The following is a 17,654-nucleotide window of genomic DNA, read 5'->3' as shown; positions in this document are numbered from 1 at the left end:
TTCAGAACTATTAAAAAAAATTAATTTTTTTCTAAAAAAAAATTCAAAAATCCACAGCTGTTTTTTTTCAAAAATTAAATTTCAAATATTAATTTTTTCGCAAAAAATACCCGCCACTATTTAAGAATAAAATCATTTTTTGGGAAATTTAAAAAAAATTCACAGTTAACAAAAAATTTCAAAAATTATTACTATTCTTTTTTTTTTATTCACAGCTATTCACCAAAAAACTCAAAAATCTTAGCATATCTCGAGAAATTGAATTTTTTGAAAAAAAACTCAAAAAATTAAATCTCAAATTCTAATCTTTTTTTTAAATAATTTCAAATATTAATTTTTCGAAATAAAGTTTCAAATATAGAATTTTATAGTAAAATCTCTCCGACATATTGAACGACCTTTGTTCACTCAACAACAATAACAATTACGATTTGACCGGTTCAAAAAGCTTTACAATGACATAAGGTATCACAGAAACCAAATTTTGTTCTTCTCGTACGACATCATATTTACAGTGGATGTTGTGTACGATAGGCAAAATGATGGGGTTGTATATTTTGGAGAAGTTAACTGAACCTCCATGAAGTTTCTACCACCAAACATACCGCCTCTGTTATGATGCTCGGCATTGTTTCATCTGAAGGTAACAAAATGAAGCCAATTTGGTTCCCTGTTTGATACAGATTGACTAGAGATTCGCAAGATTATAATGCAATAAAAGAAAGCCGATTATTACTTTCAACAGTACGGGGATTCTGTACATATGGCAAAAATCGTGCAGGATAGAATGACCGAAGGATTCCTGGCCACTGCAGAGCCCCGATCGGATTTCTCTTGATTACATCATCTGGTGGAAAATTGAATACAAGGCCCTTAGATAACGACACAGCAGTACTGAGTCCCTTAAACAATCGGTTGAGAAAGAGTTGTGATCAATGTCGATACACTACGGTGGGAATGTTACAATGCGTTCCCACGTCGTGTTGGGGGTGTGATTAAAGCCAAAGGTACTCAAATTCATAAATTATGTTCACTTATGAGTAATAAACAAGTTTTAATTATTAAAAAAAAAATCTTAATTTCATTGAAAGCCGCTAGGTGTAATAAATTGTTTGACATTCATTATGTTGGAAGACTTTCTGACGGGCCGGTATTATCTTCTTTACAATTCCATCTCTAGGGTCTACTCAACTACTTTAAGCTAAATCAGTTGGTAGTTGACCAATTACGTCTATAATTGTTATGTTTATCCAAATCTAGTAAGATATGCATAATAAGATTTTATAAGTTCAGTAATCAAGAAGTTATTTCAATTGAATGAAAATTTACTTGATTTCTTCACTCGTGTTCCTTATCTGTTTTTATTTAGTTGCATTCAAAATATATTTAGATAAGTATATAACAATAACCTTACACCCAATTAATTTTAAACTTTGTCTTTGTCTCTTTTTTATAGAAAGGTTCATTAATTCAATAAGTCGAGATTCTAAGTGTGTAATAATATTTGAGAACTGCAAGCCTACTTGATCTAAGAAATAACGATGTGCGGCGAGGGTGTGTAGCAAAAGCTCATCACGTCATATTAAGAAAGAAAGGAAAGGGGGAGTACATGTTTATATTATTCAAACAAACTACGTCTAATAACTCAAAGCAATGCCGGGTATTCCCGCTTGTTGAACCATACTGGATGAATATTGATCAAGTGGTCTTCGTTTTACAATTGTTTTATAGCATTGAATCGGAACAAAAGTATAAAGCAAAGTGGTTATCCGCACCTCCTTTTTTAAGTAGATTATTTTGAATGATTAATATCGTTTTTTCCATAAAAAGTGTTGGTTCACAGAATTCCCCTTGTTGATTCAATTAATGGTGGTTGTACGGTTAGTTTTATAATTAGTTCAAATATACTTGACACTCCAATGCAGAAAACGGCAACATTTTAACAGACATATATATCATCATTGGACGTGGACTCTCTAACTCAGCTCAACATTGATATGGTACTCCCCACATTCCCCACGAAATTTGACATGTTAACAAACCATGACCCAAAGCTGCCATCATTATTTTGTTATTCTTGAGGAGAAGACATTTAAATAATAAGCGAATCTTCTCCCAAACATTCCCCGAATTGTCATTTTTCGGTTTTTAGCATACCAGCAGATCATATTTTCTTTAACTATATCGACAACCATTACTAGAGCTTTATAAAGTATGAACTTTGTTTATTCACTTCTTACTCTTCTTTGGGCGTGGTCTCGCTGACTATGGTCGACATGGATGTGATTCACATTCTTTACTCACACTCGAGATATCTTTGATGACATTGACAACTAGAGTTGTATAACATATCACATGCCTGTATGTTAAAAAAAGAAATCGCAAAGTGAGATGGTAACTTATTCTTTTCCAAAGCTGTTATCATTATTATTTTATTCTTTGAAGAGATAACATCTGAATATAAAGTAATCAGGAGTGTGTGTATTCATGAATGACGGAAGGGAACACTCAGGATTTGCTGTTGAGTTATAAGAGTAAGTCATACACAGACTTTGAGTAGAAAATTTTAAGAAATTGAACGAAAAATTCGATCACAAAAGAGACATTCAAATGGTTGATTTGAATCCAATGCTAACTCTTAACATTCTTCTAAACATTTAAAAATTTCTATATATTACTCTATTTTTTTTGTCAGACGTAATATTTTTCTAATCAATTTTACGTTTTGTAGCACTGAAAGGGGTAGCTTGTACGGAAACATCATATCTAATGACTTATTAGGATAAGATATAAGATTATATTCAATTTTTCAAATGATCGTATCAAAAAACAAGATTTGAGTAGTAAAAATGAAGAAACAAACCAAATATTTGTGTGTAGTATGCAGTACCAAAAAAGTATAGAATTAATTACTTTTGACGTCTTTAGGACTATAATACCCATGATATGAGGCAAACTGGAGCAATGTTGTTGAATATTGTTTAGAGATTGACCTCTAATCTACAATTCTTAATTTTAAATAAATGCTGTATCTCGATTCAACTCGATATTTTACGGATTTTTAATCAAAACGCGTCAATGAAAGACATTTTTTTTTTTTGAGACAATCTAAGGTTATTTCTTGTGAAGATGAATAAAATACAAAATAAAAATATTCTACGATAACAAATTCCAAACTTTCATTACGTTACAGTCTAATGTACATCCATACCATCTAGCTATGACTTCTGAATCTATGAGATAATAAGTTCAAATAAGCATTTTCTTTAATAGAGTTGAGACAACTTGAAGATTTAAATTTGACATAGGCACTAATTGAATTAGAGTCCCAAGATATTTCTCAGATTCATGTAATTTTGTAGTATGTAACGATAGGTTGATTACTTTTGGTTATAATTTTGGTTTGGAGAAGTTATATATTTAATTTTTAGACAACGATGAATAAATTATATTAATTATGTTCTTTTGAATGATGGGCTTTACATAATATATAATTATTTTAGAAATCTTACATATACTGCTAACTCGTCATCACGCCAAGGAATTAAATAACTTCAATTACTTGGTACCATATTTTAATCACATTAACGTAATCCTAAAAACAAATTTGGTAGCTCTCTTCTCCTATGGGTTTCAAATGTCTGCTGAAAGAGAAAGAGACTGAAGTTAAAGAATCTTAGGATTCTCCCTGAAGAAAAGGAGCTGCAGCTTCGCCCCAATTGATAAATATTTTCTATAAGAATAAGCTCCCCCCCCCAAAAAAAAAAAAAAAAAATCATTGTACTTCAGATTGTACAAGTATTTTTTTGTATTAATTGGACTAATGAATGCGCCTCATATTAAGATTGCTACTATATTTTTAATAGTGTATAGGTTTTTGGGCGAGATTTGAGTTAGAGCTTATCTGTGACACAGATGACGGAATTTTGCTCTCGGATACATTGTATTATCTACATCTATGCTTGCCAGGCAAACTGTGTCAACGCAATGTTAAAATATCAGAGTTCCGTAACTTTTTTTTTCTTATAGGGCGGTACTTATGTACAAAAAATCCGGAGAAAGATCTAGTCTCAAGTAATACTTGGGTTGTATGCCGACGAGCAAGGTTTTTGAGCATCTTTTTGGTGACTTATTACAACTTGAGTTCAAATTGTTGAGTTTACTAGTGATACATCCATAATGAATATAATTTTTTCTTTACACCCTGGACAATTGAATGGCTTGCCATATAAACAAAATTTAAAATCTATAGTCTATTAAAGTTTAAGGTTGAAACAGCTCCTCAAAATTATATAGGGGTATGTATTTATTAACACACTCATTCACAGTAAATTCAAGGTAGTAAGTATTTAGTTACAAGAAAGAAGATTTAAATAGGGAGTAAATACTCAACATATAGAAAAAAAATACATATATACAGGGTAACCCATAAGTCTCAGAACAACTTAAACAGCCAAGAAAGTACACAAATATTTATTTTTCGAAACATCTTTTTAGAACATTGCAATAAGAGTAAAATTTTTCTTCAAAATGAGGGCCAGTTTATTCCACATTACTACCATTTGCGGCTACTACATCTCTCAGACGCTTCGGGACTGCGTAACACGCTGTACGGATGGTCTCTTCCGACAAGTTGTCCCGTGGAGACACTATGGTTGCCTTCTAGTCGTTGATGCTGCGGTAGGAAGTCACGCCAATCTTCCTCTCAAGAATAAACTATATGGAGAAGTCCAATACGTTGAGATCTGACGAGAAAGGGGGTCACAGGACCTTGACCCAAAAGTGTTCGAAAGACTTGCACAGACTTTGCTAGAAGCAGTAAGACCTTCCCAGCCATGTTCCTATCCTAAGATTTATGGGTGACCTTGTATATATAATAGGAAAGGGATACCCGGCGCTGATCGGGCAAAGTAGGGAGAGGGGGATCACATTGACAATGGTCAATGTTATATCTTCTTTTTTTTAAATCCCTTCTGTGAGGGAATCACATAATATATATATATCATATCTGTATGATATATATATTTATTATTATGAAATACAAAAAAATTGTATTACAAACTTCAAATAACATAAGAACATATATGCATGGATAAATTTGTCTTTATGAGAAGTCTATCTTTATTTTCGTCAAAAAATTGCCAAATTAAAATTTGCGAAGAAAATATTAAAAAAAACTTTTTGTAAGTATAAAATTTCCAAAAAAAAAGTAACAAAATCAATAATCGACATTGTAAAGAGGAACACAAAACTACCAAAAAAAAATCGAACGAGTAAAAAAAAGTTATGAAGAATAATGTTGTCGAAAAAATAACCCTAGATAGCTGGTTCATTTTTCCAAATATTGCAAAAACTATTTAATAGAATTTTTTGGGAAGTGAAAATTCAATGTTTTAAATTCTGTGTCCAAAATGCATCTGTTTTTGGCATTTCTTCTTAAAAATTCACGTTTTATGAAAAAATATTCAGAAATGACAGATATTTCATTTTAACATCTATTTTTATCCCTCAAATCTATATGCAAATAAATTTCCAGACAAATTTCTACAAACTTTATTTTATCTTCAAACCCAATAGTCATCGTCTTTTTGCATTTTTCTGCACATGAAAAAAAAAAGCTAAAGTTTTTACCAATATATTATTTTGCCCATCACTTTTTGGATTTTGAATAAGTTCATAAAACACGGGTCACTTTTGATATAAAGCTCAACTCCCACTCCTTGACCTTCAAAAAACAATTTTTGTGTTTTGGATATAGAATAAGTCCTCTTTATATATTTGCACCCCCATCTTAGCCTTACCAGGTTTAAAACAAACACCCATGCAAAGTTTGGACCACCTAACCCCAACGGTGGGGGCACCCATAAAGGATACACACACACAAACTGTATTGTATATATACACAGATATATATTCTTTAAATACACCAACGTTAAGCGAAAGTTCTTTATTTAGAGGGAGATGTTAACACCACAATGATCTATTAAATTATGAACAAAAAGAAAAAAGAACACATGCACTAAACGTTATTCCTTTAATTACTAAATTGTTTCTTGTTTTGTTTTTTACCTTTTTCATTATTTAATAGGTCGTTAATTTTGAAAAGTTCAAAATACAGCAGAAACTGAATATTTAATTACAAAAATACAGCCATAACAAGAAAACCAATGATGCTACAAAAAACTTAGTACATTTTTGCTGCATCGCTGTTTTTCTTTCCAAATTATTTTATTTCAAAATTATGTCAAAGTTTTTGAAGTCACCAAAATCGTCGGATGAAATTGAACAGTCTAGTTGTTGTTGTATGTTTAAACCCTAAAAATCAAAATATAAATTATATATAAAATCTACATTCCCTCGAAATCAATGTACGTGCATCTCATATCCAAGCCTTTCATCACAAAAGGAGTGACGGTACTATAAACAAGTTTAATCCAGATGGTTTTTGAGTAAGTCTCAATTTTATCACTCTAGGGTATTTACTTGGTTCCTACTTATATTTTTGGCCTAAAAGAAACTATGTGTTGTATCAAGTTGATAACTTGGTATTTACAAGTATGAACTTTTTAAGAACATTTTGTTATTTACACTTGATTTGAGTATTTTATAGTTATTTGAAATATTATTTTCAATTAAACAATAGAATTCTACTAATAAAACAAGATTATCATGTGACTTACCGGAAGATTGAGGCACCTTTGGGATTCAGTATGACCCGCATTGCGTGAAAGTGTTTATGTAAAGAAGATTTATTCACATTGGATCACACGTAATCGAACGAATGATCAAAAGAAGGCTCGTGTCGATAGGTGCCAGGAAATGGTGAAAAAAATTGTTAGAGGCGTGTTATGTTTACACAGGTGCAGAAACATGGATCTTTGTATATGGGCCTAAAACAAAACAGCAATCGACTGTATAGGTCCTTCAAGATGAGCCAAATCCAACAACCGTTGTTCGTGGGAGAATCCAATTAAAGCAAATGGTTTCCTGTTTTTTCGATATGACAGGTCACGTAGCTTCAGTGGTATTGAGTAACGTAGATCAGTTAATTCTGAATGGTACACGACTGTCCTACAGTCGAGTCCAATCCCATTTTTCTATTCTTAAAAAAATATCAATCCAATCCAATCGATCCCCCGTGAGTTCATTGAGGGTGTTTTTATTTTCATATATTCCGTTATAAAATAGAATATAACTAGGTAAAATATAATATGCCTGTATTTCATTGTAAAATAATATTTTTTGCAAGATATAAGCAATGATCTTCATACATATCTTATATATTTTATTTACCATAATAAACCGTCGACATTTGGGGGGGAGTGATCCAAGGACCGACTGTTAAGAACCTGTCCCAAGGAATGCCAGTTCTAAGGACCGATAAGACTGTTCCTAAGACTAGACTACACCGAATAAATAACGACTCACACAATAGGTCACAACAATACATAGAGACAACATATAACAGTCATCATTTTTTCAACTGCGACAAACAGATCTGATGAAAAGAAGATAAAAAAGTTTAGTTTCTATCACCATCAGACACCCAAACTAGGGTAGTACGTTGGATGAGGGCTGAAGGGGCTGTAGCCCCCCAAAAAAAAAAAAAAAAAAAAATTAGGAATTTTTGCTTTTCACAAGAAAATTTAATATTTGATTTTTTTTTCCAAAAAGTTTCATATTTGAATTTCATTGAGATTTTCAAAAGAAATTAAAATAAACCATATTTTCCATTTTTTTTTCCAAAAAATTTAATATATATGAATTTCTATGGATTTTTAAATTTTTTCCCGAAAAGTTTATTATTTGAATTTCTTAGTTTTTTAAATATTAATTTTTGAAATTTATTTCTTGAAAATTTTTTCCAAAGAATTTAATTTTCCAAATTTTTTTCTACAAAATTTAATTTTCTGTCAAAAACTATAGATTTTTCAATTATTTATTTTCAAAAAATTTAATATTTAAAATATAATTTCTTAAATTTTTTTTCACAAAAAATTAATTTTCTGTAAACACCTATAGATTTTTGAATTTTTTTTCCATAAAATTTTAATTTTTGTGAATAGGATTTTTGTATTCATAAAATTCATAATTATACTAATACATGCAAAGGCACGATTTATGTTTTGAAATGCTAAGGATGACCCTTAGGCTAAACTCAAGGTGAGTGGAGTAAAGAGAGCGAAGTTAGCTGACAATTTTTTATTTTCTATCAAATTTCTGCCTCTTATTCTTTTGCACTTTAATGTAAAAAAAACACCTTAAATACTTAAAACCTCTTTATTTTAAGAAACATATAATTATTCGTGGTTATAATTCAAAAATTAAATATTTATATATTTAATTTCTTATCTCTTACCTGTTTGAGTTAAAAGTACATAAAAACCCTGAAATAAAAGTATATTTTTGCTGAATTACAATTTGCCATCCGATGGAGTAAGTTGTTTTGACATTTATTAAAAATTTTATTTCTCAATATTACTTCAACATGCTTATTCTTATGACACAAGCTAAATGTCATATCAACTAGAACCTCTCTACACCAATATCAAATTTAATCTAAATTTTAATATTGTACGATTTTCAATTCAAGACTATTTTAATAATTAATTAATCCATGCCATCCTTTATATACATAAGAAAGGAATAAAACATTAGTTTGTAGCGATAATAGTCTCAAAAACAGTCTAGACTCTGGATATACCCACAGAATCAGTTATCCGGACTGTTTTCAGGGGCCTCCGTAGGATTATATATATTTATTATTATTATGGATAGTCAGTCTTATGTAAAACATTATTGGGCCATAGTACAATATATTTCCGGTATATAAATTTGCATGGTTGATTTCCAGTATTATGTAGTCCCATTTAAATGTCAAATATTAAATTTTCTATAAAAAAATCAAGGATTTCTTCATTTTGGTGAGGATAAAGCCCTCCAGCATACCCCCTGCGGACACCCCTGGTTGTGTAGGTATGTACTCTATTCAGTAATGCCCTTGTCATCCTTCATGTACATATGTAGTATTTGTTTTGACACTCCTTTCAAAACATTTAAGATCAAGGTTTTCATGAATTCGCATTAACGGCTCCATTCAACTCTTCTTAATGAATCATTCTTCAAAAATGACTTTAAAATGGATAGAACATAAATAAAGAGCTCAGAATAATGTAGCCAAAATAGGTGTTTGCAATTTGTTTTTGTTTTTTATAAACAGCAAACATTAATCCTACAAGAGAGAGAGAGATCGGTGGGCGTTTGTACTCTAGTTCATGGTCATTCTTCTTTAAAGGAACACTTTGCATTTAAAATATTTATTGTTTTATCGTTTGGCTGTAGGTAAGATGATTTTCAATCAAGGAGCAGGTTTAACTAAATAAAGGAATTGTGTGAATGATCATGAATTGTTAATTACAATTCATGATCATAAATATGAAATCAATAAGAGATTTGAGAGAGAATGATATTCCTGCATCAAAAAAAAAAAAAAAAAAAAAAAAAAAAAAGAAGCTTATAATCAGTTACTAGTTGGAAAAATCTTCCTTGCGGTAAAAAAATACAACTCCATCAATGATAATATTATTTAATATAAAATATAGGCATATGTTAGTCAAATAGAGTGAGCTGCGAAAATGCTTCTTAATATTCGCCCTTTTTTAAAGATATAATTTAAACCACAAGCTACAGACTGTTTCATATAATATATTTTTGTTAGTTTGTTCATACTCTATAGTGGGACTAATTCTTCAATAATTATAGTTTGGTGAATTTAAAACTCAACAAATCATCGTTCATAACGCAAATAAGCAACAAGTTGAGTAATATAAATATTGAAAGCTAAAAAGAAAAGAAAATATAATTATTTTATTTAATACAATATACAGTGACCGTTCTAAGACTTGTTCTATGCCTAGGACTTAAATGTAAAAAATAGGAGACGGAACGTGTAAATTTTCGACACAAAACTTATGAATCGATATGAGGACTATTTTATATATCTTTTTTAATGCAACAATGAGAACAATATAGAATACAAAGTATCTTATACTCTACGTTCAGGGAGGCCATGAGTTCTCCATTTGAACTAAATTGATGATGGGGCGGCAAACTCAAGATTTTGAAATTTAAGAAAAGCTAAAATATGTATATATACTAGCAAAGGGTTACCCGGCTTCGCAGCTTATTCTATACCAACAACACAAAATTATTTAGTGGAGCTCAAGGAGACCGGATAAGGGGTTGAGCTATAAATCAAAAAAGCTACAGTTGTCTCTAACAACAAGTATATTAATAAGTACGTTATCTAAATTTATTCAAAATCAAAAAAGTTATGGTCAGAAAGAGAAATTGGTGAAAATTGCACTTTCATTTTTTTCAGGTGCAATAAAATGGATTCCCATATGGAATATTGGATACCTAAATTAAATAAAGTTTGTATAAATTTGTCTGGAGATTCAATTTAAAGGTTTATATGAACACCCCCCCCAACAAATTGGTACCCCGTCTTAGACTGACCAAGTTCAAAAGATGGACCCATGCAAAGTGTCAGCCTTTTTGCTCCAACAACATGGGCACCCATAAAGGACACAAACAAACTCTATTATATATATACAGTTATACTAGTTCTTCTCATTACATTGTCTATAATTGATCAAGATAAATTTGGACAGACGTGTTTGGTGATCTCACAGTTAAGAATATACAGTGTAATTAAAATTCCCAGTACACATATCACATAATATGCCATGTATGTTCTGTTCTGTTAGATAGCATGTTGCTAACGAGAATCCAACTTTATAATGCCTTCTTATAGAAGCCCTTGTCCCTATTGGCAAAAAAACTCGGACAACCAATTTTCACAGGTCTCTATTGTACCCCCAAGTGAGTTGGTCATAGACAGGAAATGGTGGTAGTCCCTTGGTGCCAGTCATAAATGGTGGCTGGATCTATAATAACATCGTATCCGAGCTTTCAAAGATGTGTGTGGTCTGACATTGTCTTGATAAAACACGATTCCTCTCCTCTTCATCAATTCTGACCGCTTCTGTTGGATCCCCATCTTCAAACGGTCGAGTTGTTCACAGTAGAGGGTAGAACTTTTGTGAAAATGTATTTTCTCATTTTAATAATAAAAAAATATACAACCAATATTGAGCAACATGAACTGAAAGAATATCGGTCCCGTATACATTGCAAATTGCCTTGGTCGCTTTCGACGCTTTTTTCCCCTTTCAGGTAGTGAAAATGTAAAATATAACGAATTTCTTCCTTTGAGACCTCCATAATCGACAAACGATAATTCAAGACTAAACCGGCCAAGCGCAATACAGTCCGAAAAGGGTTTGTAGTATACTCTCACACCTTTACAATACACCTTATCGTATGATCTGCTGTAACCAATATGAACGAGATATACATAGATTTAAAAAAGGTGCAAGAAATAGGAAATTACTATTTTCCCTACCAAATATTTAAAATAATGACCTTTTTTATTTCAAAAAAATTTATTTAACTCAAAACATTTCTCATGTGTGAATAGAATAAAGGACATAATAATGAACGACTATTTTGTGTTTTATGGAACATTGGTGCAGAATGTAATGCTGATGAACTGAAAAGTTTTGCCTTGTATCCATTGAATTTGATGGAGATGACATGGAACCAGATGGAGACGAAAGCGAAGAAGTCATAAGAAGTGATAAAACTGACAATTAAAAATACTTTTGTCTTAGCGGATAACATTACATGTTTAACCGATTAACGTATGATCACAACTCCTTCGATTGCAAGCAATTATGATGTATTTCATAATTTAGGGGTTGCAATATTTTCATTTACCTCCCCCTTCGTTGAAGTTGAGTCAGACTACCACTGTGTGAGATTATTAAGTCAAATACATAACTGAAACAATGGAATCGTCCACAGTTTAAATCAATCTAGCTTTTGTCTATCTATTCTATATCAAATGAAAGTTTGATGATGAGCTCTAGTCTAGAATAGTTACTGTAATCTGTAATTCCACGACTCTTCCTTTCCCTGTTATCGTCTCCGCCTTTGGACTTTACTTCGATGTATTTTATTATCAGCTTTTGATATTCCTACTTATAAGGGGTACCCCTTGTAAATGCTATTAAATTTGATTTATTGAACTCAAATTAATTATTATTGTTAAGCTATGAATAGTGAATATCCATACTGTTGAATAGAAAATGAAGCTATTACCCATCTCACCATTTTTAGACTTTTTTTCAATCTTTTTTGGCGGAAAGGTTGAGAGATGTAATGAAGATTGTTATGTGTAGAAGGAAATAGTTAGTTGTATATTTATTAATTATTGTATATAGTTAGGCCAACTCATCAGAGCCCATGGTACTTCCTATTTAAAAGATTCACAAAAGGAAATTGCGTAGGTGTAAGAGCGTTTCATTTGAAGAGGATTTGCCTTCTCCTTCATTCATAAATTACTCATTAGTATTATAAAACTAACAATTCCCCTCCGAGCCTATAATTACACATGTACAAATAATGGAACGTCTGTCCACTCCTATACCGAGCTGTGTAATATCATTTCTTTAGACCTACCTACATACATAATTGCAATAATGAAGCACACGCTTATAGAAATATGCAAGTAGAAATCAATTCCTTACAATACATGCATATATAGCCTGCCTAGGTACTTAGAAAATGAAATGCAGTGTTCACCCGAATGGAAAATCAACTATTGTCCCCTCCAATTAGATGCCCTTTCTAGAAAGAAAAGAGTAAGAGGTAGAAAAATGGGCATAAACTCGAGGCATTGCATATAGAATTTCCCATTTTTTCGTAAGAAAAAAAAGTACAATGGAATGTACTAGAGGTAGGCTCTTGGATTTTTTTTGCAAGAGGGAATGGCCTCTATTGTTAGGACAAAGCTGTCGAAATGGTTATGTTCCAATAGAAAAGGAATTTATGGATTTTTGGAATTCCAACTAAAACATCTCAAGTCTGAATGACTCAATAAGTTATGTAACTTTTACTCCCTCGTATTTCCTACATGTGTTTGACTCACAGTTCACAAAGGGATCCACTTTAGAGTCTCATTTCCTCAGAGCAATAATTTATTAGAAAGTGAAATCATTGCGAATTTATACTATATATATACCTATACCCCTACATAGATAACTACTCTGACCATCTATACATAGCACATAGGTATACAATCTACAAGTACAACTCCTCGTAACCTGATTTCAAATATGTACATTATATATACAACAGAGTAGTTATTTTCCAAAAGAGAGAAAGAAGTACATACATACTAACATAGTTTCCATTTTTGCCATGAATAAGATGATGATGATTCGAGGAATCTTTAGACAATTGCAAGATGTTTTGTCAGCTTGAACCCGTTGTAGAAAGAAATAGAGGAAGAGAAGTAGGCCTTGACTTCTACTAAATGAATGGCCAAAGGCCACAAAAAGTATATCGAGTACTTTACCTATATAGCTTTAAAAACTAAAATATATTTCATTCTTGATTTCTTATCAAAAATAGGAATATAATGATCATGGTTCTATGCAGACATATATACGTACATGCTGTAGGTATGTCAGTGTTACCTGCCTCATGAATCCTTCTTTAAGAAATATGACAGGGGGGTCCTTGAATTAACGATACTGTCATGGAATACCTAATATTTTGTGGCAATATCAATTCAAATACTTTGAAATTACCATTGCCGATAGTTGACACTCTGAGAAATTATGCCAGAATATTAATGATGTGTTTCAGATTTTGTCCAATTTGAACGCTTGAAGAATCCATAAGTGGAGTTAAATCCGATGATGATGTTTGTGGCCCTATAATCCACATGGAAATGAATTGGGTATGAGATCATTAAGGTTCGTATTTCTAGGAGTGACTGCCATTTTGGGTAATATTGGCATTGGGCACCTACTTTGTCTTCAAAAACTCCCAATGCCGACCCTGTTGTACCCCTTACAAAAGAGAGAGGGGAAATTGAAGGTGTGCGCGCGTTTTTATTTCTGGTTAATTTATCCACTTCTCTCTTTTTCTCTCTTTTACTGTTTGGACTACTAACTAGTAACTACTACCTGTGGTGGTGCTTTTGGCTACCTTCTTCTTCTGAAGGTGGTATGCCGATGCAGAGTGGAGTGGAGCGTAGTGAGTGGTATTATTTCTTCAGGTAAAAGACTACAGTAGAATTCATTTATTCTTTTTTAAATTATAATTTTAGAATCATATTTGAAATATCTTTTTTTTTCTTATTTAGTAGTGGAGGATTTGTGTACCAGCAAGGAGAGAAAGAGTGTGTGTGTTATAGTGTGTATATTGTATAAGACTATGAGATCATCATTCCCGTGTTGATTGCCTCTAGAAATAAAAGTTCAATCGAATACGAAGTGAATGAGTCCAAACTATATTGGTGCTTGTTTTTCGTGGGCATATTAGGTCTTAGCTCCCTTTCTCTCAGTGTGTACTAAATAGGAATTATCCAAGCAAAATGTCGTTTTGTAGTGCAGTGACTCTGTGTTTTGCTTCCGTTTTTGCTCTGGTGGCAGCCGGACTTTTAGCACTTACTTTCTCCACGGACAATTGGCAAGTTATCAAAGTGGATAGGGATGCAATTTGGGTAAGGACTTATAACTACTTCATACCTTCTTTTTTTTCTAAATTAGGATCATACAATATTTGAAACACTCAATCTGAGATAATAATTGTTGATGAATGGATATATGCAATCATGTGAGGATTAATGAACTATTGAGACTCTTTCTTCTTAATAACTCAAGAAGATAATGCAATTGATTCAGAGGCAGGTAGTCAGGCTGGCTAGTTATATGTAGTTATGTTGAGGTATTTTTTTTAATACAACAAGTTAGTCCAATTTAAGCCATATTAAAGCCACTCATACATATTACATATATTATAACATATGATAAAACCTATAATTACATATATGTAACTTGACATAAACGACGTTACTTTTCATAAGAAAGAAAAAAGAAGAATGTAGCAGAGCTGGTATTGCAGCAACCAGGGGGACAGTGGTGTGTATAAGAGAGGGGCTGCGAGGTAGGGACAAAAGAAAGACATAGAGGAGTGTCGAAGAGGCACGTTACTTATTTATTATAGTGTGTTAAATGTAGAATGTACATACATATTATAATATAGATATATATACCTTTGAAACCGGTTCTTTCTCTCTTACTTTGCTTATTTTCCATCAGAAAAGATGAAATATTATAAATAATAATACTTGAATGCAATAGTGTTGTACAGTTATGTGTTGCCTTCAAAAGTTTGACCCTTACTCATGCTCTATTTCAGGAATATAATGAGGAACATCCTTTAGAGTATATATCGAATAAATTTAATAGTAGCCCTCTGTTTTACACAAGATCTCGTGGACTCTTCCGTGAATGCTTCTACAAGAAAGAAGAGGCTCCCGTCATTGGTGAGTGAAATAATAATGCATTGATTATTTTTATCCACTTTTTATATTTTTGTAAAACACTACCATTGTTTTCAGAGCTCTACAGTTCTCCTGTAGAGACATGGTGCCACAATATCAACTACTACTTCCCCGATGAAAAGGGAGAGACCAAGGACTTTACTTGGGATAATATGACACGGATTCGTAAGTACAATTGAAATATATATGCATCCCGTCATCTTCATGACTTCTTAAATAAGAGGATTAGTTCATACTTGGATGTTACAATAAAAAACATTCAGTTTATTTTTTTACAGTGTACGTAAAGATCCTTGAGAAGGAAATCAGTTTCTTTTTGTAAAACAATAAATACTAAAAAGTACGTACGTACTTTGTCAAAACAGATGTGATGATGATAAATGATATGAATACTATGTACAAAGTTGAACATGCTTCATAGACCATGTTTCATCATTTGATTATTACTTATTAGTCTACATATGCTTTACTGCAAGTAAAGCATATACGTATTCCGTATTATAATTAGATGTAGAGACCCTAGCTAGGTATAAGAAAGCAAATTTTTTCCACATGTCCTTGTAAAAAAAATCCCATTTATCCATGTAAATCCTAATTTCCAACGTTGTTATTAATCTATCCACAGATATGGGTAGAGCAATGATTTCACTATTCATTGTCTCTTTTTTCTTCATTGGAGTATCCTCCACAACCGGAATCGTGGGTTGTTGGCGTGCATCTCCTTCGAATATAACAGCCTCTGCAGTAATGATGTTAGTAGCATGTAAGAGACTCATCCATTAAAAGATTGTTTTTTTATTTATTTTAAATGACAATCTTTTCAGGTTTATTCGCAGCAGGAGGAATGGGCCTCTGGCACTCTGTAGAACACTATGAAAAAATGAAAATAACAGATCGATCCGATACAGATCTCTTTGTCAAGACATGGCCTCAAATTCTTATCGACAACACAGAATTCAAATATGACTGGTCTTATATCCTTTGCTGGATCGGAATTGGCTTGGCTCTTGTCTCTTCCATTCTCTTTTCCCTGGCCGCTGTATGTCTTAAGAATGATAAGGAACGAGAGGATGCAATGAACATGCAGTATTTGATGCCGGGTAAGGAATCTGATGTGTAAATCATAAACTCATTGTCGTAATTTTACTTTTTCCCCTTGTTGTGTTCGTTGCTCTTTAGTGTATCCTCAAAAGCAACAACCTTATGGTCCCTATGGCTACGCAGCCTATCCTGGACCAGCTGCTCAGTACTACGGCTCTCAATATGGTCTGGCATACAATCAATACTAAAGGATATCTTACCCCATATACCTACGTATATTTTTCTGAAAGAAATATAACATTATCTTTGTATCATAGAATGCTCAATTTATACACCCTTTTTAGTTGAAACCCTTGGTTGTACCTATGTATTTGAAAAGTTTCCTATAGATTTTCAATCATTTATAAGTCTGTTCCAATCTATGTAGGTATTTTTATTTGTTTGTTTTTTTATTGGGATTTTTCATTATTTGAAAATTGATTTTGTTCCCGTTACATACATAATACAATATGCAAACAATTAATATATCGTCTTATAGGTCAATATTTTGTCTCTTTTTTAAATATTTTTTCAAGAGGTGCTTGTTAACTTAATGTATTACTATATATATCTCCCTACATTCTTTTTTATGTAATATACCTACAAAAAAATAATTTGTTGTAATTTAAAAAAATAATTGTTAAAAGAAATTTTATCATATTTAAAAAAAAAAAATTAAATATACATGTAGTAGAAATTTTAATTGAAATTTAAAAATGTCTTGTAGAAACCTCCCCATAAACATTTTCACTCATAATTAAATGATCTTCTACATTTTTTAGCGTGACGTAACGTTTTCAGGTTATAACCCTTGTACCACCCCCACAACGTATATAACTTATCACAGAAATAGCAATCCTCACTTGCGGTCAATATTAGTTTCCAAAAAAAGGTCGTCCTAACATCAAATAATTCAAGGTTACCTTCTCTAAGTCTAAAAAAATGGGAAAGAAAATTTAATTAGTGGCATAGTAGCATACGAAAGAGTGGATTTGCTTGAGTTTCAATCCCATCGAGAAAGACTTGAGAGCTCTGAAATGAGGAGTAACACTTTTTTTTTTTTTTTTTTTTTTTGAGTAAGAGATATGACATT

At 31.9% G+C, this 17,654-nt stretch overlaps 1 protein-coding gene across 1 annotated transcript; it reads left to right on the top strand.

Moving 5' to 3' along the window:
• Window positions 1-13,174: 13,174 nt before the first annotated feature.
• Window positions 13,175-17,264, top strand: LOC121126855 (uncharacterized). The gene is made up of 9 exons (XM_040722212.2): window positions 13,175-13,465; window positions 13,540-13,589; window positions 13,777-14,191; window positions 14,279-14,638; window positions 15,337-15,463; window positions 15,539-15,646; window positions 16,107-16,244; window positions 16,306-16,581; window positions 16,661-17,264. Exons 4-9 carry the CDS (start codon window positions 14,510-14,512, stop codon window positions 16,768-16,770), a joined length of 888 nt encoding a protein of 295 aa, XP_040578146.1. The 5' UTR covers window positions 13,175-13,465; window positions 13,540-13,589; window positions 13,777-14,191; window positions 14,279-14,509; the 3' UTR covers window positions 16,771-17,264.
• Window positions 17,265-17,654: the final 390 nt, after the last annotated feature.

The sequence above is a fragment of the Lepeophtheirus salmonis genome, chromosome 1 (assembly GCF_016086655.4).
Source record: "Lepeophtheirus salmonis chromosome 1, UVic_Lsal_1.4, whole genome shotgun sequence".
In the NCBI taxonomy this organism is placed as follows: Eukaryota; Metazoa; Arthropoda; class Copepoda; order Siphonostomatoida; family Caligidae; genus Lepeophtheirus; species Lepeophtheirus salmonis.
This window is presented reverse-complemented; position numbering and strand designations above follow the sequence as displayed.

Coding starts and splice junctions, on each gene's coding strand:
- LOC121126855 (XM_040722212.2), top strand. CDS start 14,510: ATGTCGTTTTGTAGTGCAGTGACTCTGTGTTTTGCTTCCGTTTTTGCT. Junction 15,464..15,538: donor AGAAGAGGCTCCCGTCATTG/GTGAGTGAAATA, acceptor CATTGTTTTCAG/AGCTCTACAGTTCTCCTGTA. Junction 16,245..16,305: donor AGTAATGATGTTAGTAGCAT/GTAAGAGACTCA, acceptor CAATCTTTTCAG/GTTTATTCGCAGCAGGAGGA.